Source organism: Lonchura striata, chromosome 8 (genome assembly GCF_050655825.1).
Source record: "Lonchura striata isolate lonStrDom1 chromosome 8, ASM5065582v1, whole genome shotgun sequence".
Taxonomy (NCBI): domain Eukaryota; kingdom Metazoa; phylum Chordata; class Aves; order Passeriformes; family Estrildidae; genus Lonchura; species Lonchura striata.
The window spans coordinates 32,385,050-32,412,506 of record NC_140710.1 but is presented as its reverse complement, the minus strand read 5'-3'; the positions used below and the strand labels follow the sequence as shown (position 1 = coordinate 32,412,506).

General features: G+C 38.4%; 1 protein-coding gene and 1 long non-coding RNA gene across 6 annotated transcripts in view; one reads left to right on the top strand and one right to left on the bottom strand.

Annotated features, from left to right (window-relative positions):
* LOC146766832 (uncharacterized) overlaps nt 1-27,457 on the top strand; it is a 128,963-nt gene that overhangs the window by 71,474 nt on the left and 30,032 nt on the right. The window lies entirely within an intron of this gene.
* LOC146766834 (regulator of G protein signaling 21-like) lies at nt 10,664-26,022 on the bottom strand. 5 transcript variants are annotated; one of them, XM_085586955.1, is made up of 6 exons: nt 25,255-26,022; nt 24,408-24,491; nt 21,893-23,076; nt 20,427-20,488; nt 18,987-19,153; nt 10,664-18,047 (listed from the first exon to the last, which is right to left on the bottom strand). In XM_085586955.1, the coding sequence occupies exons 3-6, from the start codon at nt 21,901-21,903 to the stop codon at nt 17,844-17,846; spliced, it is 444 nt and encodes a 147-aa protein (XP_085443081.1). In that variant the 5' UTR covers nt 21,904-23,076; nt 24,408-24,491; nt 25,255-26,022; the 3' UTR covers nt 10,664-17,843. The 5 variants fall into 5 exon arrangements, with proteins under 5 accessions (XP_085443081.1, XP_085443080.1, XP_085443079.1 ...); XM_085586954.1 differs by having other exon boundaries at nt 21,893-21,971; nt 22,829-26,022; XM_085586953.1 differs by having other exon boundaries at nt 21,893-24,491.

Genomic DNA, 27,457 nt, shown 5'->3' with positions numbered 1-27,457 from the left:
CGATATGAAGGGACTGTGTGACCTGAATATTCCAGTTGTTTTTTTCAGAGCATTTGCAAAAATAATTTAGTTTCTCAAGTAATAGCAGACAGGTGAAAAAATCCACAACAGCCAGCCAATGCTGTCATTTTCAGTAGAGGTTTGAAAAATAGAATAGTGATGTTATATTGAGGAAAAAATTAAATTTAGAGTAGCAGTGTGTAAGTATAGGTTGCCACTTTATTCACTTACAGGGGAGGGGTTTTTAAACTCTTCAACAATTATCAATTTTTATTTTGTGGCATAAAAAGGAACCATTTTTTTCCCTCTAATTTAGCAGGTAACAATTTGCCATCCTTAGCCAATATGGAGAGAGGTTTGGCCCTGTTTCCATACACCTTAGACACTGGAGGGCTCCTTTTACAAGCATGGAATGTTTCTCCTGTGAGCCATGGGAGCCTGTCTTCCCACCTTGTGTCTGGGAACAGAGGCACAGCCTGAGATCCTGCACACCACTGCAAGGAAGGCAGAATCATTTGTATACAGGAATGAAAAGCTAGAAAGTGCTTACACCTGTACTGGCTATCCATAAGCTAAGGGGCAAGAAGAGAAATTGGAGGAAAAGGATTTGTATGGGATTTAGCAGCTGCACTGCAGGTAGTAGGACAATACAGATCCAACAAAAACTTGTTAAGGAGAAAATGTGAAATGAACTTTGGCATAGTTTCATGTAAGCAAAGACCAATTTTGAGTTTTACTATCAGCATGTTTGGATGTCTGCATTTCACACAACCCCAAGGCTCTGAGATGGTTTGTTCAGGATATAGATGTCTATCCTGGAACAGGAATGCTGAATTTAAAAGACTATTAATTCTACTTAATGTGGATCTGAAGTGAATTAATAAGTTTTGTGAAGTTGCCAAAGGTACTTGGCCTGGGTTTGACTGGATTTTTCAAAGACCTCAGGCAGCCTCAGACAGACAGACCCTGAATCAGAGCTCACTATACACTCAGGTTCCTTAATTTTGGGGAATACCTTTTAAAGTGTGTTTTCTCACTTTGCTTTATTGCTCCTTAGATAATTAAAAACACAAAAATACTATTCTTCTTTCCTTCCTTGCTTCCTTTTCTAACTTACAGCATGACTATAGCTGTTGCTTTCCTTAATTTACACCCTCTCCTGCCTTATTCAAGAGGTGAAAGTGGGGGGCCTGTGCTTCCTCTTTGCTGTTGCTGTGTCCCATCAGTAAAGCAGAACATCAGAGAGCTCCTGGAGCTCTTCTGCCTGCAGAGCTTTTTTATAAATCTCACCAAGAGGTTACAAGCATCGTGTGCAATGAGTAAGAGCAGTCCCTGGCTGGTTAGTCAGCCTTTTAAAACGAAAGCAGACAGCTTCCACCCAGCCCCATTTCAGGGGACAGGAAAAAGGAAACTGGGGACCAGAAGTCTGAGGCAGTGCGTTGGAGGCACAAGTCCCACAGAAGCACATGCTGCTGCCAGACAGAGCCCCTCATATGACCAAACCTGAGTTTACTCATCCAAACTATTTATTTATCTAATTGAATGCATCAAATGAATCCATTTATTTCTTAAATCAATATTTATAAACCCCTGCCCTTTACATGAATAAAGTGAAAGCACATGTCCACACCAACAGACCTTCATAAGACCAAAAGATGTAATCTTTTCTTCAATTACGCTGCAAGTAATTTTCCAAAGGAAAAATAATATTCTTAGGTTTATTAATAATGTGGTGGACTGTAGTTCATGCTATATACTGAACCAGTAAGAGTGTGTATTTTCAGTATGTGTAATTCAATTTTTAATTACTGACTTTAACAAATATTACAGCAGTTAATCCTGAGAAAAAAGGTTCTAAAATATCTTAAAGGCCTGGTCAAATGAATTTCTACCTCACTTATTCTAGTGTTTGAATCTGAGGATGAAGTAGATGTTAAGTCTGACACTGAAAGAAAGATCTTTAATATATTTAAATGACATTTCTTTAAAATGCATCAATTATGGTATTATGACTATGAGCCCAAGCTCAATCATGTAATTGTGATTCATTAATACAAAAGACAATATCAAAGAAAGTAGAACTGATCAATTTTTGATTTAAAGTTCTGTGATTCTCATGTATGTGACAGTTGTGCAGTGTGATGTGATTTGTGTCTGTTTGGACTGTGGAGAGGGTGAGGAGGGTTGGGTTTATTTGATTTGGTTTTTTTACCTGACTGATATTTGAAAAAAAAAAAAAAATCATGAAGTCTCCCTAATACCACTCAATGTGGGAACAAATGTTTTGGAAAGTGAAGCATTTTAATAAAAATAGTTAATGAAAAACCAAAGAAAATCTGTAGACAAAGGACTAAGGGGATTTTACTCCTATCACAAAATGACGCAAATATTTGACACTGTCCCACAAAGGCCTACATCTACATCTTCAGAGCCCCATCTACTTCCACCTACACTTTTTTTTCTGGGAAAGTGACATCTTTTGGAGAATATTTATACAAGACTATTAAAGGAAATATTTTAGACTAATCAAAACATTCTGGTTCACACAAATCAGTAATTTCAAGAAAAAGATAATTAGACCAGAATACTGCAGTATCAGTTCTTGGACTTTGAAAGCTAATGCCTCCCTCCTAAGTTTCTTGTGTCTCTCTCTCCTAGATCTGTGGAAAGGTTTAAAAAATACGTACTCGCCACATCACAGAGGCCTTGGAATTTCTCTGCTTCCCCTCTCCGTAATGTTTGCCATGCACCAAACCCTAGGGAAGGGAATGAAGCATTTCCTATGGACAGACTTACAGAAGTACCTGTGAAACATCTACCTCTGGTAATACCAGTGGCTGAGAAAAGAGAATAGGTGCTCAGCACACTAAACTGATACAGGTTTTAATCTTATGGATATGTGTAGACACAATCAGGTTTATCAAATTTTGCCTTGGACAAGACTACAAAAAAGTTTAAAGGAAATGCTAGTCATTCCTGATATCTGTGGCTTGGGATTTTTAAATTAGGCGCAATGGGGACAAGACTATCCTGGTTCAGAGAGCTATTACTCTAATTTTAAGTGAACTTTATGATGCATTCATATGAATTCCCTTTCATTTTAGATGCACCATAGCCTGGTCATCTTTCTGTACTTTTACATTAACGCTGTAGTTTAATTTCACACTTCTGATAATAAGGGCAAGATAAGATGAAGTCTCTAAGAAATAAAATCCCCTGATACAGTGTCTTTAGTTGTTCAGCCCTCAGACCTTCAACTGACTTCACTGGGATCTGCAAAAATGCTCCCTAGCTATTCTCCCTAAGCAAGGCCATTAATCAGTGGCATGATTTTCATGTTCTTATAATCCTGCTGACAATGAAACAATACAGCTGCCAGAAGCTTAAAACAGTTTCTGGCTGTTAATAGCAACCAGTGCATGTCATAGAATAAATGTCCAACAGCCAGCATGTTCTGTGTTCTGTCTTTTTAAGTGTTATTTGATTAATTTTGGTACACTCAGCATGCATGAAGAAAGAGTTACTGAGGGGAAAACAGATGACAGGCACAATGCTTCAATTTAACATATGTGAGGAGCTCTGAGGTTCATGGGATTTATGGTGGACTCTACAGTGAGACTAGATATCAGATCACAGAAGTGTTGAGAAGATAAAAGGGCTAAAAATACCTACAAAATAAATCCATATAGCAGATGCAAAGGTTTTTAAACCCCTAAAAGACCTATATGACCTAGTTTGATATACTGCAAAATAAAAATTTTACAACTGTGTGCAAGTAAAACATTCTTTAGAATGCTATCCAGTTTGGATTTAAAGCTTAGTACCAGACTACTGTGTCTTAACATGGTCTTGTCATTAAACAGTGTTTCATTCTAGTTTGAACTGGTCTTGTTTTTGTATTTCTATTATAGGCTATGATCATGTTATTTGTTGATCTGTTCCATGACAAATTAAATAGATTTAATTTCTTTGTTTCTTTATTAGTAAGGAGATTACTGGGCCCCAATTCTGGTTCTTTTTGTAAGCCTTTAAATTTGGAAGTGATGGTTTTAACTCATGGAGATCAAAACTAGGGATGGGATGGTAATTATGTCCCACTTGATATGCAAGGATGTTAATGCCTTTCTGTATGAATAATCAAAGTAAAAAAAATGGACTCCATAATCACATTTGGAATGCACATGCATATGCCGATTTGCATTTGGGGATGGTCTCATTAATTTTTCCATATTTTGAGATTTTTACAGAGTAGTTCATGGTTTTGGAAAATATTTTTAAAAAAGTGAAAATGTCTTATTGAGAGTGTTTCAAAAAGGATGCTCCTTATTTGCCAAGGTTGAATAGAAGAACCCTTGCTTTCCCCTAGTCTTTTAAAGAAGAAGTCTCCTGTCCTGATTTTTTAAAGACACAATAGTAGACGTTTTTGTTAATTTGTGATGGGGGACTATGTAAATATTGTTATTCCTTGGTGATAAAGTGTAATTAAGTCTTGTGGTATATGAAGTAATGGAAAAGGAGAACTATGATCAAAAACTACTGCGTGCATTTCAAAATTTCTTCCTCATCCCAAGAGCCAGAGAGTGTGAGGCAGCTGCCTAAATATAGGTGCATACTGTCACTGCAGGTGTCCTAAAATTTTGAAGGTATGGGGTTGTCAGCTGTGACATTGAACTTGCAGTGTCTGCCCTTCTAATAGCAACTAAGGGCAAGTAGGAACTCATTCAGAATGTAAAATAACACTAAATAGCTTTAGTAAATAAAAAATAATTCTCTTCCTAGATACTTTTGGTGAAGTAAAATAGGATGATGTGTTTCTAATCCAAGATTGAGCCTTGTGATCTGCACGCCAGGTCTTTACTATTGTTATCCTGCAGTTCTGGCTGAATTTGAGACTGGCACTGAATGCGAACAGGATTAAGAACTGAGTATCCAGTATCCAGATGATGTAATAGCTGTGCCAAGTGGATAGCTCAGTCATTTCTCAAGAGGTTTTTGCTCCTGGAGCACATTTATGTACACTCTTGACTCATTCTCTTTGGAAGCCTTTGCCTAAGGATAGCTAAACACTGACCAGCCTCTTGTCCCAGAGCAGAGAAGGAAATCAATCTCTCTGCATGTATAAAGCCTTGCTGTCCTCTGCTGGTAACTAATACAAACGTTTAAGCTTTTGAAAAAAATATTTAGGCTTGTCTGAGCCCACTTTTCTTCAAACTACTGTTTGTCGCATCCCTTTAAACCTTGGTAAACCCGGTATTTGTTTTATTTTTGTGCCTGTGCTTGAGTGACTTGGGTCAATGAGGCCCCAGTGTGTCTCCGACTCTCCTGCTGCTCTTGCCTTGCCAGAGGTCTGCAGGCAGTGGGGAGAGAAGGTGTGAAAGAGAAGGGTGTGGGTGCAAGGAATGGAACCTTATGTAAAGGTGAGGTGGTGGGTGGAAGCAGGGTGAAACTTTGTCATGCTAAGAATAGAAGACACCAATTTCCATAGAGAAAAGAGGCTGCTCTGGCCTCTGGGTTGTTAAAAAGGGTTTTGCAAATGCTGTGATTAGATATTTGCTCCTAGTCTGGGAAGGAGATGTGTTTGAGCAGCAAAGAGAATTGTGCCCCAGCCTGGGCCAGGATGGGCAATTGAGAAGTGGGAGGAGGAGAACACTCCAGGATGACTCAGGTATGCAGAACAGCTGGGTACATCAGCAGAAACTTTCTACTCAAGTCACCACCTTCTTTCTGGTTTTTTTGAGATGGCCCTTAAACCCTGCAGCTGTGGAAATATCGCAAGCATACATCTATATATAGATGGAGAGGCTCAAGTGTGGGCCAGAGTGCTATCTCCATCACCCTCCCCCCAAAGCAGACAAGCCAAAAAAAGCACATGAGGCCACAAGTCCACCCCCAGGCTGAGTAACATCCAGCCTCTGTGGGCAGAGAGAGGTGTGGGATCGCATCACCAGGACCTCAAAAACCAGAATACTCCAAATCAAGGAAAAAGGCAAGAGAGGGCAATGTGAAGTTGGGGGACAAAGGATTTGGTCTAAAAAAAACCCCAAGCCAGAAATGAAAGTGTGTTCACAGAGGAACCCACACCAGTCAGACAGGCATCCATTAGTCACAAGATAAGCAGTAGCTGGAGTGAGGGAGATTTGAGATGGATGATCTGGGCTCTATTGCACCTCCATGCATCCCAGCTTAGCTTATTATCACTGGTTATTTCTAAAAGAGGGAGGAAATATTGCAGTCATGAAGAAAATAGTTTTAATTCTTGTTCTTTCCTCTACAACCTTATCCTAAAAAAATGACAAAACTTTTGTAACATACATTTAAAATTTCTTTTTTGGAAGTCTGGGGTTTCACTCATTGTTTTCCCACCAAAAAGCTTTTGTTGAAAAATCCTGACCTTGACATACAGGAACAGAAATTTTTTTCAGGCTGTTCATTTGTATTCTAAGCTCTGAATTTATCAGGGTCTTGTTGGTGAATGAGGTGCAAATAAGTTGAGAGCGAAAAATACTCTTTATTACAGCAATATCTGATTAAAGCCTCCTCCAGCTCTGCGTCCCTGCCACCTTTCTATGCCCCACTTTGCAGATGGTCTGTGCATAGTGTTTTACAGCTTCCTTATCTAACCTAACAAGACAGTATTCAGCCCAGTCTGTAGCATGGAAAAAAAACAACCCAAAAATGCTGTGTTTTCTCAAAATGTTCTCTCTCTTCCTCAGGCTTTTTCAGTGAGAACTTGACTTTCCGCTCAGCAGCTGGGACATGAGCACATGTTTAAATGCTTTCTAAATTGGCCTTCTTTCCCGAGGAGAGGACATGTCATGTGTTCTGTTCCAAGCACAGAGTGATAAATGAGTGCTTAGTGTGTAGAGGTTAAAGAAACTGTTTAAGAAACCTTCCTTTAATTAGCTCGATATATCTTCCCTTTCTGCTGCCTCTCTTGCCATGAGTTATGAGTTATTTAATGTAGCATCAAGGCACAGGCTTATAGCTTCCATAAATGATGGATATTTGGGGAGATTATCTGACAGGTCACAATCAACATTGACTTATAGAATACGCAGGAGAGTTTGAAAAACATGAGTCCCAGGTATATGAGTGCCTACTTAGTGGAAAAATGTTTTACTGTTGAAAGAGGCTGGGACACTGGTAACATGGTGGTGTGAGCCTTCAAAGGGCAGCTTTTAAAAGAGAGAAATAGTCAAGAAGTACACATCTGATTATTCTGGCAGGAGCCAGTATCCATCTGGATGCTTTAGGAGCAAGGAGGTTTACTCTCTAATGGCCACATCAGCACTCTTTTGTGATCTCCTTAAACCTGAGGCAGAGAGGTAACACAGGCACAGGATTGGAGAGATTAGAAAGTGTGACCTACACAGAGAATGTTCTTGAGAGGATGTAAGAGCTTCTGTTCAGTTCTCTTACATTGTACTTTTAGTCTCACGCTGTACCCAAACCCATAACCATTTTGTATTTTCATATTTCATTGCTAACCTTGATCAATAGCTTCAATGCACAATCCCAATGCTTCTCCCTTGGGAGTTCAGCTGGGAATGGAAAGGCAGGATGCTGGAGTACCATCCCTTGCAGAGACAAAAGCCTTTGCTTCAAATTTGCTCATTCATGGCTGATTTCCATGCCAGTTTTAGGGGTTTTGACACTAAACTTGTGATTACTGTTGTGAATGAAAGCGAAGCACACCTGAATTCAAGCTGGGATGTGGCAAGCTGCTTCATATTTGAAGTATTAATTTGAAAAGACACAGAGCTTCCTTGTACACATAATAAACAACTTGTGAACTCCCGTTTTCAAACACAAGAAGTTCTCCTTCCTGCTCTGTGTTTTCAAATTAGTCAAAGCTGTAGGAGATGAATTTGTCCTTAAACTTCAATACCCTGAGACAATCTTCAACCAAAGCACAAAGTGTAAACAGATGTTTCATTAAGGGAAGAAGTCTCATTTCCTGCAGTGATCTGTAAAAGGCTGAAGATGGCTGTGGGAGGGGCAATCCAAAATGTCCTGGAAACAGTAGTGTTGTTTGTTACACTTTGGAGTCTCTAAAAGGATTCAAAAGCAGGAAAGTACAGATGAGGTAATTAGCTGCTGCCTCAGCCAGGCCAACTAAAATAAATGCTTTTTCAGTCTGGTGTCTCCAGTTCTCTTAGAAGTATCTGGATTTCTCTGTTTTGTTTTCCAAAATTCATATTTTTACCACAGAAGCTCAGTTGCACATCTGTTCACCTTCCAGAGCTTTCCATGCCATCCTCTAATCTTCATCATGAGAGCAGAGGCTGCTGCCTTGCCTGTGTCCTCCCTCTGTTCCTTGTACTCGCTTCCTTCTCCTTGCAAATCTGTGAGACTTCAGGGGCAACATGGGCTCCTCTGCTGGTTGTCTCTTGTGTTGCTGATACCTGCAGGCTCTCAGCAGCTTCCTGAATTGTCAGTCCTACCTGACAAGCCTGGTGTCTTCTCCCACTGTGGTGCCTCAGAAAGAGGCTTCTATGTCTACATAAGTGTTTTCAAATAGTGTTGGAACATTGATATCCTGCATTCACTGGAATACATATAAAATTTGCTTTGAATGTCAGGTGTTCTAATAGGAGGATGCAGATGGTTCAGAACACAGCTCAAAACTCCAATGAAACCAAATGCTAGCTGTTCTAATTTAATTTTAAAAAGTCATTCAGTCTTAATTCCAACAGAGCTATCTGTAAAGCTGCCACAAGGTGGTACCACAGTAAGATTTGGATATTTTTGTATTGAAACAGCTGTATTCTTAGTAGAGGTGCAATATCGAAGATATGAGGATGCAAAAAAGATGCCTTTTCTTTGGAGATAATACCCTTCTAGTGCTGCAGAAGGGCTCTCTGCAGAACTTGGCACTGCAGAGGAACCAGCAATTGGCTCTGTCTGACAGCACCAATTTAATGGGACACCAATGTTTGCAATGTGCTCTCCTGCCATAATTATGTAAGATGGATTTTTTAGGTGTTGACATTTAAGCAGATTGATGTTTTCCTAACAATGATATCTGCCTAAATAAGTAAATTAATTTTCATGTCTGTCCTGATTTTGCCCCTTCCTTTTCCCACATGTTAGCCACTCCAAGGTTCTCCAGTTCTTCAGTTAAGGACAGCTGCGCCTGGATTGAGCAAAGATGTTCCAGTGAAAATGCCAGCGTGTTTAAGTGCCAAAGGAACAAGAAACCTGAATATGCTGTCTGGGAATCAAGCACTAGCTTGGTGTCCATGTCAGATGGGGTCCATGTCCAGCTAGATACAGGCAAAAGGAAATTCTTTAGTGGTAGAAGTCCAGCAGCTGTGCCAGTGAGGATTATTCCTCTGGTCCATATCTGAGTATCCAGTCTCGTAGAAATTCTGTCCTTTCCCTTGTAACCAACACTGACAATCTTTACAAAGCTTCAAAATGTATCATGTAGCTGTGAGCCCATTTCTCTAGTCCCTTGAATCACCTTCCATGTGGCAAGACACACCCTGTCCTTTGGTTTTAAGCTACTTTAAAAATTGTGCTTCACATATCCTTGACTGAGACACCATACTTATGCTCTTCTCTTTATTGTTTCTTCATAAATCAAACCTCTGTAGCCCTAATTACACAGTCACTGACTTCCTGCATCTCTCAGATAACTGAGGTGCCTCTGATTTAAAAATGCCAATGTATGGAAATTTTAGATAGCAACAGTTCTCTGCCTGTTGCATGTTGATAGGATTTTTAAAATGAAATGAGCCCTAAATAGTTCCAGACTGAAGGATACTAGATGTATATTGAATTCTGGGACTCTCTGTGTGTCTGTATTTGCAGACCTATCTGAACTGCTTTAGATCCTTGAAGTGAAGCTCAGTGGGTTGTTCTTAATGCAAGGTCATGCCCCTCTAATTCGATTTCTGGACTCTGTGCTCTCATTGAAACATAAAGGGCCATTGTATAAACGTTATCTCTGGGCTCAGATTGATGACTTTGGTGGGAGTTAATACCAGCACGTGAATAAACAAGTTCCTGCACTAAGGCACACAATGTCTTTCAAGAACATTGCTATAAGCTATCACCTGCACAAGGGGCTGCATTCCAAATCTATGAGCTGTCACCTGCTCAAGGGGCTGGATTCCAAGCTCTTTCCTCAGTTATATTAGCTTAACATTTATAAAGCACTACAAAGCATTTCTATTTCCCTGTCATTATCCTGCTGTTCCTGTGCAGCTTCTCTGCAATTACAATGTACCCACCTCCCTTTTTAACGCCAGTGGATTCAATTTGCATATGAATTTCCCTCACTTTCATATAATTGAAGAATTTAAGGAATCTCTAGTGGGCTGTAATTCCTTTTGTCATTTCTCTTTTGTTCATATGGACTGCCAACAAAAGATCAGTCCCTCAGTTAATTTTAAATACACAATTTAAAAAAAATGAGTAGTAATACAAAATAATATTGAAATGCATTACAAAAATAAGACATGAGACACAATTTTCTTGTACAATAAAGTCAGACAATTTTGTAGCACAGACTGCAATGTTTTGCAACACTTTGTGAACACTTTTGCTCTGTAAACATTTTGGTGAGAAACATCCCTTTGGAAATTGAAGTTCATCAGACAATTCCTTTTGCATAAAACCCTGCTTATACAAAGGATAGCAAAGTGTGAATTAATTCATATTTACACCAATTCTAAAAGGAAACAAACAAAACTGCTCCCTGTAAGAAAGAAGCAAAAGGGTTTATTTTTGTAATTATTAAATCTATAGATACCGTTGCCCTGTAAAATGTATTTTTAGGTTATAAAGTAATAAGGGTGGTAGGCATATGTTTTTATTCATTCGCTTCACAGAAACATGGGGAGACTTTTATGAGCTTTTTTAAAGAACCAGAATCTTCCATTTGTGCCCTTCTTTACCATTCCTCAAATTCTAATTTCAGTCAATTACACAGACTTATTACGTCACCATGCATTGCAAACAAAACCAATGTTAGTCCTAATAAAAATGGGAGAACAATCTTGGAGGATTACCATTAACAGGCAACTGCAACCAGCAAGGATCTTTTTAAAACATCAAATTATTCTCTATTTAAAATTTATGCCAGAATGCAATATTGCTATGAAAACCAATGTCTTTGTGACAAACAGCATTGTCACTGCAGAGGGGTCCACATAAAGGCTGAGAAAAGCTGGAAAAAGGGATAAATATCAGGAAATATAAAGTATGGTCCAAGTACAGTTTGTTCTGGTAATTCCTGTCTCAGAAGATATAATTTCCAATATTGAGTCACTATCAACAGTGAAAAACATTTGGGGCTGTGAAAGGTGTCAGCATTTATGAGTCTGTCTAGTTTGAAATATGTTGTACTTGCCATTTGACATGAAAAGATATCATGTCACAAAAAAACCCTTTTATGCTATTAATCAAGACGCAATTTTCATTTTATTCCCCTAAAAAGCTCAGCTCTGGCAAGAAATTCAGTAAATACAAGCACTTTTTACTAGTGCCATTTTATCTCATGACAACAGGCATAATGACTGCATGGAGATCAAAATCCAGTTCATTTGTTCTGGAAATTAAATTCTAATCAAATTGAAACTATTTCCATCATGTAGTTGCTGATGACACTTCAAGGCAAAGTGGTAGCACTGTCCAAATTCAAAATGGGCTTAAAGCAAGATCAGTCCCTACATGATGAGGAGCCTGAGTAAGAGACCAGGAAAACAAAGCGCAGAACTTGGGAAAATGCTGGTGTTACAAGCAGCAGTGTCCTACTAGCAGGTAAAATGCCACGGGCTGACATCTCCTCATTCATGTGATGTCACTTTACAGTGTCAAGAGCATTTCTGAGGTTCTCTGTTGTCCATCCATTCAGCCTGCATTTGCCTATGCATCTTTTCTCTTGAATATAATGTTTTACATAACAAACTAGTTCAGCCTTTCAAAGGAGCTTCCCCTGTTCTGTGACATGAAGAATGAGCTTCCTTGAGTTTGTGATATTTACACTTCTTCATGTTCTTTCTATTTTATACAATCAATCTAGAAGTAATTGCCACTGGAGCCCTGGATATCTCCCAAGGCTGGTGGCAGAAATATCTATAAGCAGATGAGAATAACTATTAATAACTATTAATAACAATGGTGGGGGCTTAAAGACCAAGGACTCTGTAGCCTGTAGTTAATGCAGTGCAGCATTCTATATTTTGGATGGATAAAACATAATGCATTTTAATAAAAATCTTTTTGCTGCTGGAATTTGGTTAAGAATTGAAAGGTGAATCCACTGCACCTCAGCCCTGGGTGATTAACCAGTGTGGAAGACTGGGCTGGGAAATCTCCCTGTATCCTCTCTTACTCTATTCCCCATGCAATTGGAGTCATCGAGGGGTTTCTGCAACACATTTTTTTATCCAAAATACCAAATAATTTAACTTCTATATTTCTTCTATTCTCTCCATGAAAACATGACATTTAGAAGCACAGCATATTTGAAATTATTCAAGAAACAATTTATTTATGGATTTCCTTCTTTCATCCCTGGTTTATGAGCCTGTAAGTTGTAACCACTGTATTATGAAAAATTGTTTTCCCTACAGTTTTTACTGAGTACATACTTTTGCTTGCCTTTCCAGGACTGTTATGCACAGTAGGAAAACTATTTGTAGAAGTAAAAATTACCTCCATGCAAAGCTAAATGGAAACAGATATGGATTGAGAGACAAATCCAGCTCTACTCATTTTATATGCAAATAACCTAACCCATGCAATACAGGAAAAAAATTTTAAAGGCAATATCTCTCTTAGTACAGAGAAATGACATTGCAGCTAGAAACCATAGCAACAATTTAAAAAAAAATAAAGTAGAGAAGCATCTAATCCAGCATTGAGACATTTTTCTTACTAAAAATCAAAGCATCCAGGGACTTCTTTGAAATATGTAATAATGCATTGAGTCTAATTTCCAGGGCCTAATATTATAGAAGTTGAAAAGCTGGGAAAAAATGGAAAATAAACTTTGCTGAGAGGTGTTTTTTCTCAAAATGAACAGCTTAAGAATACTTAAAGTAGAGCTTTTAGTGATAATTTTAGTGCCACTTGTCAGTTTGACAAATCACTTTCTGTTACTAAATAAGTATTTAAAATAAAATTCAAAATTATCATATCCAACAATTACCGTTCCTAGGCAGCACGCTATTTACTGAATTAAGGTGAATATGCATGAGGATCTCTTTTTCATTACTCAATTTAATTTTTTCTTAATGAGCACAGGCTGCTTCTTGAGTTACATGAGACCTTTAATTGGTGTCAACAACTGTGGCAACGCCTCTCTTCATGTTTTTCTCCCCGCCCCACTTTCCAGTAAACCAAAAGGCAGAAAATGTGCTTCAATTTCAGATCCACAATGTGCTTTAAAATTCCACCAGCACTGCAGAGTGCAATTATCCTCCAGAAATAAAGATATTACAGTGATTTCATTAATTTAATTCCCCTGCCTTGCCTTTGCAGGAGTCAAATTACAAATGGTAGGTGTCCCTTTTTAAGACATAGCAGTAAAGTCTAGATGTAGCACCTGCTCTCCCCAAAATCCAGGGAGTTTTTAAAATCAAAAATGGTTAATTTTGGCATGTGGTCTTCAGAATTCCTGGAACTTTTATATATCTAGTTCAGGCTGGATTTTATTCTCTTGTGTCTGATCTAACCCCCACAGAGGTGAGTAGGGGCTCTTCCCCTGGCCCATGGGCATCGTTCACATGATTTCTCACAAGCTGGAGAATCTCTGAAGGTGTGTGGTGCAGACAGGAGATAAAAAACAGGAAGTCCCCAGCCAACTTTGACGTGCACATATAGAGAAGCTGTCAAATGGATCGTTTTGTAACTGCTGCTCACTGGAATGGTTTGGCCACACCAGCGTTGTTCGTGTTTGGATAAATTGCAGCAGTTGCTAAAGCTGTTTCTGCCTCTTTCTATAACTGAGGTTCATTTCAAAAGATGTATCCTTCAGAAGAGCTCGACCGGGTCAAGAATCAGCTGCAGACATCTCACCAAGAGAGAGCTTTACATACAGAAAGTAAGGGCAGTGTGAGAAGGGCGCTGTTTTCCCAGTGGAGTGCTCAGGGAGGAAGAGGATGAGCAGGGTGAGGGTGAGCCGTGGGGACAGGGCCCTGGGCTCTGACATCAGTCCAAATGCCTCAGGAGAGCCTTGCAGTGAAAATGGCTCACTGAAAATCCTCCTCACAAGTTAGGTGTGGTCTTAGAGTGATAGTTGTCTTGACACAGTTCCAGGAATTCCACCACCTGATCTTTTTTGCTTGGATCAAGATCCAAACAAAAGCCTAAGAGGTGCTTGTGCAGAGCCTGTAATTATGCATGTCTGTTCAAGTATGCTTTTGCATTACAGTGTTAGTAGAGAATTTTCTGGCAAAAGAGGAAATACTGAGTTTTCATCTCCAACATTTAAAAAAATGTATTGAATTTAAGAAACCTTTGACAAGACATACCAAAGAGTGTTACATAATCCTGGTTGCAGCTGAAAATATACCTGCCTGCCTTTCATTTGTGGTCCTGAGCTTCAGAACAATCCTGATATCCATCCTGTGTGGAGGACTAATTTGCATTTATTATCTTGATGTACATGCCTATTATTTTTCTATTAATATTTTATAAAATATATGAATAGAATGAAAACATAGACTGTATGTCTTGAAAATTAAACCTGGGACAGTCCAGTCATGCTGTAAGCATGACGGATGTTGTGGGATCTCTGAGTCTAGATGCTGTTGGAGCTTTAGGATTGGCACTGCATGAAGAAATTGGGATTTTTTTTTTTTTAAATATGCGCCATTCACGTTGCATTTTGTACTCTTATTTATATTTGGCAGGATTTTTTGGTAAATCCACCTTTTTGTGCTGACCAAGATTGAGTCTTTTTGGCAAAGTTCAACCTAAATCCCCTAAAGCACACTTCTGTTCTTGGCCTTTCTTAAGTCAAATTATCAGAGCTTGTATGCTGATCTATGACCTTTTTTTGGTGATGTAGGAGTATGAAGCAGCAGTTTTAAACCTAGAAAATAAAGAGAAATAAAGACTACTACCTCCCATCTTTCACGGCTGGGTGTTTTCATACACTTTTCAAAATAGATATTTTATAATGCTTAAATGATAAGTTGCATTACAGAAGTTTTCAGAAATTTGATTGCTAAAATCCAAACCATTTCAATATGCTGTAGATGCTTCTGTGTATTTGCATATGATATAGGCAGATAGTGCTCTGAGAGTTTGAAAAATTACTTGTGGATGGCAATCAAATTGCCTTTAGATATAGGAATTTGTAGTGATAAATTCTTTAAATTCTCAAAGTTTCATCTCATGCTTAGCATCTGAAACAGATTAATAAAAATGTTGTGGAGCTTGATCAATGACAAAAGTTTAATTAACTTTGTGGATTAGAAGTACTAAAGTGTTCATTAAGAGGTTATGAAAGAATTAGTACTGTTAATTCACCCTTGAGTCAGGGATATTCCCCCTAGAAGTGCCATTCCTGTATGTTTATCTTAAAAACATTCTAAATTAATTGAAAATTTGTTAAAATCATTCATGGTTCTTCACTGTGTAATTATTAAAATTAATGTCATATGTGAAAATGTCAAGAATTATCACCTCTTTTGACAATAATGGTGCTGTTGATAACAGAGGATCAGCCAGACATTGTGTGGACACCATGCTTCCTGATATTGTTTTTATGCAGTTTTCAGAATAATGGCACACATTATTTTTATTGTGTTTGACTATTTTATATATGAGTGTAACTTCTCCTTAAGCTATGTTTTCAAGTGGCCAGGAGCAGGAGCTCACTGGCAGCCATCATTCTGACACTTTCTATTTCTGTATTGGGGTAGAGCCAGAAGTGGGAGAGTTTATAGGGGCACACAGAGAATTGTGAGATTTCATTACCACCCGTTTGTTTTCAAGCACTTTTTTATCCTCAGGTCCCAAAATATTGGTAGCACAGAAATTTTGGGTTTCTATTTGCTTGACCTGGACCTACTATGAAAAGTGGTGTGGTCCCACCTCTTCCTTTCCGTGGGAATTTTCTGTTCTGAAAACTCAAATGGGGCTTGTAGGAAGGGAAGATGACTTGCTATACTTTTGAGTAAATTATATAATTTGGGCCTTCCTGGTGTTGCTTGTGCTGTGACTCCAGGCAGCAAAAATGGCCCTGAGGCTGCAGTGCAGGCAGGAGGGGCGATTGTCCCCAGAAATGTCACTGCTAGATCAGAGGCAGCTGTGACACAGCCAGAGGAGCTCACATCCTCCTTGCAGCCTAACCTCAGCCTTCCTATTTGTTTCTCTACTAACCACCAGTCCTAGGGAAGAAAGAAAAGGGAAAAAGAAATGCAGACAGCAAAAATTAAAACTAGGTAATAATCTAGAAGCTGGGTATCAAAGGATAGATATTTTTCACCCTGCCTGGATAGATATTTTTAACCCTGCCTGTTTAAGATGTGGCAGGATTTTAACTCAGTTCATAACTTGAAGACCGTAGTCAGGCTTTCAGGCTACTTAATATCCTTTATGGTCTAAGTTACTCAGCTCCTTAATGTAGTTTGATAAAATGTGATATTTCGCATAGAGGATGTGGTGGTGTGTAGACGGTACAAGCAGAGCACCAAATAGAGCAAGATTCTTGGAGATTTATAGCACCTCAAAAGCATCTAAATAGAATTAATTTTTTTCCTTCTTGAAAACTCTTATTGCTGTCTCTTGTATTTAGAATTTTTTTCCATAGCAAAGATTATATCTTTAAAGTATTTTTTCTTCAATACCACGACACAGGTCCTCCTTTCATCTAAATATTTGCAATAAATCCTACAAGAGTGGTGAATTTGATCAGTGTGTGCATTTGTAAACACCTGAAGATTGCAGGTTGCAATCAAATCTTGCTGGTTTGAAGGATAGCACCATGACTAAATCCTGATTTACATGTTTACTTGACAGCCTAAAACTGTTTTTATGCCTACCTTTTTGCTTATCTGTATTTTATTGAAATGAAATTAGCAAATTCATTTCATTGGTAGCAATTAATGAAATTATTTCTTTGTGAGTATGTGGGGGGGACAGTACCATATATAATTGGAAAAGCAAAGAAAATAATTGAAAATGTACAAAGGGAGATTTACTCAGTTGTGGCTTTCTTCCCAAGTGCCTATGCAATTAATAAATGATACTTTTCAATAAAAAATTAAATTAACACAAAGAAACTTCAAGACTTTCTTTTTGAAGATAGCTGTATTATGAAACATTAATTTGTACTAAATGCCAAGAATATTTGTTATAAAGCAGCTGACTATTTATTAGATATTATCATAGTGTGTTATCAACCATATTTCTACATCTTCTGTTTTGAACTAGTATAAAACTAGTTTAATAGAAGATTTAAAAATTTTTTCAAGCTACAAATAAGGTGACAAACGAGGGAGTAAATATATTCAAGTCTCCTGAAAGGGATTTATTCTGGAGGCTGTACTTCTAAACAGGAATCAACAACAAACAAGAAAACCAAAACATTATGCTTAAAAATCCCAAATCTCTTTGAAAAATGAAACAAACACTGAAAAAAACCAACAATGGTAAACTTTCTTGTTAGGAAGATAGCTCAAATGTCTAGCATATTCCATCCTGCTTCTTGAATATTTCTCTACTGTTATTAGAAAGAATTGCATAGAATTTGTACTTAAAAACAAGCTGGCATAGGTGATTTTGAAAGCGGTTTCTGCAATCACTTTAATAATGAATAATTATCTGTACTGAATTGCAATGGGAGACATTATCAATTCCTAAAGCCTCAGTGTTTTTCCTCACAGAAATGGGAGCCATCTCTTCTGATTTCTGTCCTGGTGCTTCTTCACCAGTTCCTTGTACACTTCTGACCTTAGAAACCTGGGAAAAGAGTCCTTTGCCATGAGACAGTAGATTGAGCTCTGAGCAGCATCAAAGCAGCTGAGGGTGGGCTCAGAGATGTTCTGGGAGATGTCATTTTTGGTATGAAAGTCAATATTAATCTGTAGGAAGAAAGGAACATGAAAGTGGTGTCAGTTTGCTGGGAAAGCTGAGGTCTGAATGTGTCCAGGACACAAGCTTCTTTTGGGAATTTCCTCCAAATAACCCAACTGATGCAAACAAACAGGAAGCTCATCCCTTCCTTTACTAGCAGACTGAATTCTTTATTTTATTTGGCTCTTAAAAAGATGGCATCGCTGAAGAAAAGAAGGGAAAAACTTGCTTTTCCTTCTCATCTTTCTGCCAAATCAAATCCTATGAAGTACTGATTACCAGAGAGTAAATTAAAAGTGAAGGTACTTAGCATCATTTTAGCCTTTGGCCCTATGTATTTTTTAAGGATTTTTTTTTTTTTTTACAATAATAAGATGTATTTCAATCATGTGTAAGACATGAGAACGTTTAAATCACTCTTGCTAGCAAAGGCAAAAACACGAGTGTAAAAGTTTATGGTGCAGAAAGTGAATAATGATTAATAAGCAATTTGTTCTTTCACAGTAAGCTTTTTTGAAATAATTATAAAATTGAATTCTGTGATGGAAATTTTTGCATTGTCATCATGTCAAAAATGCCTATACAAAAGAATAAATGCAATTATAAACCTACTAATGCTGTAGTACCTTAAATACAGAAGAGATGGTGCTTACTGCATTACAAAAAATGACTAGAGAAAACAAATTATACTGAGCATAAACTTAAAACTTCTGGCACAAATTTTAGAAGATGAGGGAAATTTATTCCCACTGTTAGGAATGTAAATGTAAATTGTAAACCGTAACATCTTTACTTCAGAGTTGCACAAGGTAAAAATAATGGACATTAAAATGGGACTTGCAACTAGGCTGAATTGTATTTTCTGTCATTCTTTGAGGTCTGGATTTGAACTTTCCACTTCATCCCTATCCTCAGTACCCAAAGCACACACAGAAAAAACTCTTTACCTCCTTTGGAGCATCAGCTTGTATAAAGTCAGAATAAATCTTCTGGGCTTTCAAGGCAATCTTGGTGGAGGATTTGGTTTTCTTGAAGTCCTCACAGGCCAGCCAGAATTCCACATTCTCCTCACTGAACTCAGACTTCAAAAATGTCCGAAAAGCCACCAGGCCCTCTAGGGAAAATGCATCAAATCACACACGTATGTGTGTATGTGTATGTATGTATGTGTATATATATATGTGTGTGTGTGTGTGTGTGCGCATTTACAGTATGTAAATATATATGTAGTATACATATATCTGTGTATATATAGTATATATACAGTATTTAGAGTATAGTGTAACCTATGTATCTGCCACTCTTTTACATGTCAGCCAGCAGTCAGGTTTAAGAAGCTGCTGCAGGGGAAATAAATAGGACATTAAATTATAGTGCTGCTAAGGGGACTACTAAGAGAGTTTTTCAGTTGAGTTGCCAACCAAAGATTGCTCCCAACAGCTGCCTGCTGTGGTTTGGTCTCTTTAGCACTACCAGTGCATTTGTTAAAAGGGGATCCTATAAGTTTTGGTCTTCAAAAGGATTTGTAGTGGCTGGGAAATCAGAGATTTGAGGCTGACTCCTGGGCTGAGAAGCAAACAGAAATGTAGGTCGCACTGTGCTAATGTGCTTCCCCCACAGCTGAGGTTCCCTGCTCAAATGGGGCTTCCATCTCCTTTCAAGGGAAGATTGAGACCTGGATAAAAGATGGACTCCTTGTTGCTTCTTTGTTCCTCTTTTTTTTTTTTTTTCACTTTGAGGGGGAAAAATAATGAAACAAATAAATATTTGTTTGGAATAAATGGTTTTAAAATTAATCCAAATCACAAGCTTTGAGTAAAGAAAGCTGACAGTGCCCAAATTTAGTTGTGTTAGTCAAGTTATCCAGGAACAGTGTGGAGGCATCCCAGGGTCTAGGCCACAACATTACTGCTGGGAAATGGGGCAGGGGCAAGGAGATTTCCAAGCTGCATGTGGTTTGTGGTGTCAGGCCTGTAGAAATGGCATTTCTAGGAGAAGTGGCTTTAGATATGTAATTTTTTTGTTTGACTGGAAGTCACTGCACAATGCACATATTTCTCAGGAATACCTAATAAAATGTTTGTGGTTTTTCGTGTAAAAAATTATGAAAAATGAAACCACTGTAAGGGCAATTTAGCAGTTACTTTAATAAAAACTATTTCATAGCATTTCTGCCTGTCCTTGAGCACTGGCCAGAAGGTATATTGTGTTTGCAGCATAGACAAACCTCTCAGGACAGCAGCTCACCCACCTCCAGCAGCAGCTCTGGTCAGTTCAGTGCATGTGGGGAGCTGAACTGCAGAGCAGTGTGAAGACCTGGCAGAAATGTTTGGCAAGGGGGATGACAAATGTTTTAAAAACACATATGTTCTTCCATAATTTCTTACCTTTATTAGATAGTACTGTATCCACAGACTCAGACCAGGCCATGATTTCCCCAGCGTTTGACCTGTGGAAACAACATCTAGCCTTGAAAATAGCATTGTGGTCTCTGCCCTGTGCAGCCTGGGGTGGCTGAGAGCCTACGGTGTGGCTGGCTGCTTGGGAGAAGGGCTCAGCCACTCCACCTACCCTACACATGGCAAAATAGGGATATTGGCACCACTGACTTGATTATTCATACTGGAAATACTCATAATACTTGCAGCTGGTGGAGGTCTAATAAAGCACAGGAGAGGTAGGAATGTTCTAGAGAGTGTACTGAATTTCTTTTTGAGTTCAAAAGGATTAGGCATTAATTTATGTGGCACTTTTTGCTTGTAATGACAGAAATTATCTAAAATGTTACCAAGCTAACACTAATAGGAAACAGGCCTCATATGATCTTCTCAATGGCATAAATGAGTAAATTAATAGTTTTGGCTCTTCCCCTGCAACTTGCCGTAGGCTTCTGCTAGATATGAGGGTAAACACTTCATTCTGTATAAAATATTACCGGTTTTCTTAAAACAAACAAACCCCACCAGAAAACCAAGCAAACAAAAAAACCAACTCAGCATAAAAAAATCACAAACACTCCCAAGTTCCATAAAAAACATTTGATGTTACTAAGGAGGCTCTGAGAGCTCAGCTATAAATAGCTTGCTCTCTGAATTATAGAGATTGGTTTGAGAGCTGTGTTCCACAGCCACTTCTCAGCATCACCAGTAATGGTATTTTCTAATTGCAAATTTATAAAGAAATCATATAACAGTGTCAGGATATTATGTAGCTGTAGTCATAACTGTTAAAAGGGTTAGTGGCAATGACACCTTAAACAAGCAAGCTTTTTTGTAGCTCTCAATTTACTTGTATCCAGAGTGCAAAAATTACATTTAAGCAAGAAAAAAACTGTGCATATTTATAAGTATATATAAAGACATACATGAGGGAAGCTGGAGTGCAAATATAGGAAGTCTGTGAAAACACAAATGAAAACTAAACATAGCATTATGTTGTACTTTGCAATACATCAAGTGGTGATGGTGTTAATCAGCAGAGAATTTGTTTTAGCAATAATAAGAAACTTTTATCAAATACATGACAAATTTTCAGGATTTTTATTAAATGTTTATTAGCTTTCTTGTCAAGCAAAAAAGCAAAAGGAAAGACCAATAAACCAGACAGTTTTGCTCCTTGTTATTATGGGTAATATTAGTTGTTTTAATATTTACTCACCACTCAGAGAATGATCTCACTGACTATGTGGGATTTACTTGAATGGGAATGGCAAGCAGAATTGACAACAAGTAATCAGAATAGTCATATCCCCTTCAAAGGGGGAAGGAAAATAAAGCTGTATAGATTATTCAAACTTGGTCATCCCGTCACATAAATCTACTACCATTAAAAATAGCCATAAACAGCAACTCACTTCACTGGCATTTTTTGTTCCACTGTTTGTCTGACTGTCTCAGGGAAGGCAGAGTTTCTTTTTCTGACTGATCTTCAAGCTGAAGGTACAGCAGGAACAATGCAGTTAGCATGTGAATAACCAAACAGGACAATGCACACTGACAAACCTTCTCAACATTTTCTTTAAAATTATTTCTTTCAGAAATGTGGCTTATTTTTAAGAAGTGCCACTCTCACCAATAGTGGCCATAATACAAAAGGACTGGGGGCAATGGCAACTCATTCCTGCCCATGTCATGGTGGAGACAATCCAGAGAAGGGCAGCAGGTGGTGAAGGGGCTGGAGCACAGGTCTGATGAGGGGCACCTGAAAGAGTTGGGGTGTTTAGCCTGGAGAAAAGCCCCAGAGGAGAACTTATTGCTCCCTAGAACTGGCTGAGAAGGGATTGTAGCCAGCTGCTGGTCTGTGTAATTTGTCACTTGCTCTTGGTAATTATTCTCTCATTCCCAGCTCTTTGCTTCCTCTGTATAACCCTTGCTGTCTCTCACTCTCCTGAACAAGCAGGCTTACAGCTTAATTTCATGCCTCCCTCCAAATCTTGTCCTGAGGCCAAATATTTTACTCAGATCACCCACATTCCTGGTTCTCAATGTCTCCACTTGGCATAAACTTCCAATGGTTCAGAAACTGGGATCCCAGCTGTCCCAACTTGCAGACTTCGGGATTTTTGTCTTCTCAGTTAAAATATTTTACACCTAGTAGAACAGTTTAAGGAGTTTAAGTCCCATTTGATATTCCTCTGTGGTACAGTCATGAACAAAGCTGCCTCCTACCTGCCTGAGAACATCTTTCTTATTTTAGCCATGTCCATCTTCTAGGATCAGAAAGAAAAACCCAAGTACCTCATGCCGTGTTTCTTGCTTAGCAATGTTAAAAGTTTATTCCTTATCCTTACCTTTTGTAGATCTGTAAAAGAAGTGTCAGGCCAATCTATTTAATAAACTTCACATGGGACAAAAAGCCAGTGAGTCTGGTCAACTGTGCTCCAGGATGTTGAAATTGGATGGAAACAGATATGGAGAGGTGCATTACTGGGACAAGCAGGGGAATTGAACTGTCTTGCAGGAGAAGAATGAAAGAACAGTTTGTCTAAGCTGAAAGCAGAGAGGAGCTATGATTGCCCTCTGAATACAGAGAGGTAACCTGGTGAGAAAAAAGTTATTTTAGCTTAATGGTTATATTGACAAAAGAAAAAATGTGTAGAAGCAACCAGTGAACAAATTCAGACTGAAAACCAGAATAAGGTTTCACAAACTGTTGTTTTTTGCAGTCTCCCAGTAGAATTTTTTTGCCCTCTCTATTCTTCTGAACTTTGATGATAGATTTTCATATATTTGTGAGATTATTTTAAATTGTTGTCTTCATTAATAGAACACTAGAAATTATAGCCTAAGGTGCCCTTTTAGTCCCACATATTACTAAAAAATATTCCTGGCAGCAAAATACTAATACCTTCTGTAATTCCTTAGCTTTGCATCTGCTTGCCTCTAAACATTATAGCAGAATAACAGAAATGTTAATTATCCTCCTGGCTTTCTGCCGTGATTCTTATTTTGCTTAACTGGATATTTTTTCTTATTTAGAGAACATCCTGTGTGCCAGAGAGGACCAAAAGTCTTTCATGCATTGTGCTCATGAGATTAATTTCAGCATCTTACAGCTGGGGAGAAAACTTTCAGCATCTGCATTAGCATCAATTCCTTTGTGCCTGATTCAGTCCCAGGTTTGAGCAAAAGGACATGAACATCATACAAAATCCAACTGATATTTATCTGTGGAGCTTCTGGCCGGACAGAGTGTAAACAGCTACAATTTGAATTTTTAACATTGTCATACCAGAAAAGTCAGCCCAGTTGTGAGGACGGAGGTTAGGCAACTCTGTGTCTAATCCCAGTGGTTCTTCTATTTACCCACTGTAAAACTGTGACCATAAATTGATTCATTTTGCTTTTTTAAAAGAGGTATTATCATTGTTATATCATAGTTCCATTAACTCCTGTGAAACTTTGAGAGGGAAGGTTGAGGACCTGAGCCTATTGTTTTTTAGTATCATCAGATGATATACATTTATTTCAAAACAAAATTCCAGATAGTGCGACACATGCATTTTTTAAATTTCTACCTGATAGCATGCTTCTGAACAAAGCAGACATGAACAGCTCTTCAAGATTTTTCAGGGCTGATGGATATTTTGAAGTCAGTCTTAGCAGCTACAGAACTATGCTGAAACCCAGGAATATTCTAGCTCACACAATAAAAGGATGGAAGCAGTCAGATTGCTTTTGCACGTTATGGGCTACTGCTCACAATCCACAAAACCACAAAGAAGCTGTGAGGTACTCTCATCACTGTACAACATTGTGAGCAGTCAGTGACTGCTCAGTCTATGCAAGCTGAAAATATTTTAGGTATGCAGCAGGTTAATAGAATTTTTGTGATATTTATACTGGGGCAATGAAAATAAGTTCACTAACCAAAGTTAGGCACAGCCACTTCTTCCCACCGAAACCAGCTGGTTGTATTTCTCTGTACTTCCTCTGCTTGGAACTTAATAGTGTCTGGAAGGAAACTGATATGTCACTGAAATGTCATAGGAGAAAAAGTGATTTTAGCATTAAATCAAATGCATCAGCTGCTTGAGCAAGTCTGTTGGCTATTCATAACAAAGAGCATCAAGCAAACAAAATGAAATATGTAGTAGAGATGGGCTGGAAGTTGCACATAGAATTAGTGCTAAACATTTTGTGAATCTGGACCCAGCTGACACACACAGTTATATCTTCAGTTCAGTCCTAGCTGGGACTGGACCTCCAGAGTCACTCAGGCCCTTACTTGCTCAGCTGATTGCAGGGTATTTTTCTCTTTATCTGTCATGCCTGTGGCTTAACCTTTCAGTAACTCTGAGGACTGGGCTATGGATTTCTGAGTCCTCTGCCTCTGATGACATGGGAGAGCTGAAACTCTAGAAAACGGAATGTAGATCTGATTGAATGTTCCCAACTTTGTCAATATTACTTGATAAGGACTTCATATTTATTAAATATTTAAATCTCCAGAACTTTTAGGCTCACAGCTTTACTTTTACTGATACTCACCTTTTGTTCTTTAACAGTCTCTAGGCATTAGTTTCACTGAATTATCTTCCTTTGTGAAAAGCTATTGGCTGTTGCAGGGCATAAGACCTGTCATTTTTTGTTCGTCTGACCTGGATACTAATCACAGCAGACAGTCTAAAACAATGCTAAATATTCAAACCATTGGTTTATTTACCTAAGTAATAATTTTTGTTTACATATGTTCCTAAAGGGGCTTTGTACTCACCTGAGCACAAAGTGAGAAAAGCTCACACTCTTCAATGGATGTGCTGGTGTTTTCCAGCAGTTCAGTGTGTTAACGCTCCTCAGCACTTGGCCTCTGTTAATTCCATTTCATTCCATGCAGACATTTGCTTGGGTAGTACTGGCTTGTACAAGGTAACCTCAACAGAAAAGAAATTAATGTTCTGCTGCCTCGAGCAGTCGAAGCCCATGGGGACTTGGGTGCATCCCTTATGTTGGGAGAAGCTGATGTGATCCAAACACTGCTGACATCCGAAGAACATGGAAATGCCTGTCCCACGGGGATGCAAATACACCTGAAACACAGCACTATGTAAATGCCCACCTCCCCACAGCACCGCACAGCATGGATAACTTACAAAATAACTGATATTTTTCCATGTGAATAACTCCATATGCCTTCAGTATGGCACAGAGTTGTTTTGCATAAGAAAATGAGATGTTATTTTTCACCCAAGCAAACTATGCCCTTCAGGTGAAATGTTTTGATTTCAAGAACAAGCTGTCAAAATATTTTACAGCGCTCTGGGCTTCTCACATTCAGGATTTCCAAGTGCTGTACAGTCAAAAACCTCCATTGGAAAAGAACTGGAAACAATTCTCAAGAAAATGTGCAACCAGGAAAAACTGGAATAGCATTAACTGCAGAAATTTAAATTTAGGCTACTAAGCTGTGAAGAAACAAGAGTGTCTTAATTACAAGCAAATTTTATGGTGAAGAAATGAGAGTTCAGAGTTGTCTTAACTCTCAACCAAACAAAACTCTTTTTGTTTGGTTGGGTTTTTTTAGGCTTCAGCCTTATCTTCTGTCCTGCTTGAAAACTCTCAAATGTCTGCTGTAGGATTGTTTTCCTTGCTAGTTAATTTTAATTACCTTTCAGGGAGATGGCAATGGTAGAAGCTAGATTGTAAATCTGGAAGTCCAGATAATTTTGTGTAAATTATAAGGGAGAATTAGGAGGAGGTTGCACAAACAGATTGTATTTAGGAAAGGAGAGAGAAAATCTTTGGTATGAAACCAGAGGGAGCTTTTATGAGGCCAGCCCTAAGTGATAAGAGCACAACAAATGGAAGATAGCAACACATTAACAAGGATAAAATTAAACATGGAAACAAGTTTGGGTGGTGGATAGAGGAAATACATTTTTATCTTTGGCACAGAGCCACACAGGAGCTTAAAGGGCATTTGATTGAGGCATTTGACTAAAATGCAAAGAGCAGAGGGGGATCTGGGATAGGCAGCTGAACAAGGTGTAAGCTCATGAGCATATGAATCACTGATGAGAGGAAGATGATTTTCTGCAATTTTTTTTTTCTCGGCTGAGGTCTTTGGCAGCTTGTGTGGAAAGGAGAAGGAACTGCATTCAAAGCAGTAGCTATTTAAGGCAGGCTGAGCAGCTGGGAACAAAAGGAGAAGAAAATGATCTGCTGTTTGTGAGTCACTTAAAAGTTGTAACATGTAAAAACATATAAGAGCTGTGTTATTGATTGCCTGCTTCACTGGAAGATGGAAATCGGTCTTCTTTGAGATTCTTTATCTTAGATTTCATTCTCTCTTCTTGTCAGTTGAAAAATCAGTCAAGTTGTCTTTTGTTCAATAACAAATCCACAACCGGAAGAAGGTATTTGGTCCTGTGTATTTCCACCTCCCTCAAATTAAACAAGAACAGCACATTCAGCCAATCTAATTAGACTGAAGTGTTGAAACAGGAGAAAAATCTTGGTGCCACACAAGTCAGCAGATTGTTTCCCTCATGCTTTGTGTCTTGAGACTTCACCTATGTAAAGAGTAAAGTGCAGTGTTTGGGTAGGGTAAATTATTTTATTGACAGGAGCAATATTTTGGGAGCTCTTGCTGAACCTGAATGGCATATATAAATATAAAAAGCTGCTACATAAAACAATCTTCAATAATACGAAACCCAACAAGCTTCGTATATGTATTATTTGCATTAGGGCAGCTCAACAAGAGGATTTACATAACTGTGGCACAGATTCTGCCAAAACTAGAGAAGCATGACTGTGTTCTCTGGTACTACCCTAAGATTTCTGCTGTAAATATATCTGTGCAGGGCCAGTCCTGAATCTGACCAATACTGGAACAGCATCACAGACATGTACTAAATCCATCTTCAGGACTGCAGCACAGCACTAAATAGTAGAGTGCTCATTTTCCCTCACTACAA

Excerpts from the sequence above, each read along its gene's own strand:
- LOC146766834 (XM_085586951.1), bottom strand. The coding sequence starts at position 20,619 with ATGTGTAGGGTAGGTGGAGTGGCTGAGCCCTTCTCCCAAGCAGCCAGC. Across the intron at positions 19,154-20,426 it reads TACAGTACTATCTAATAAAG|AGGGCCTGGTGGCTTTTCGG; the intron begins GTAAGAAATTAT and ends CATTTTCCCTAG. Across the intron at positions 18,048-18,986 it reads AAGCTGATGCTCCAAAGGAG|ATTAATATTGACTTTCATAC; the intron begins GTAAAGAGTTTT and ends TTCTTCCTACAG.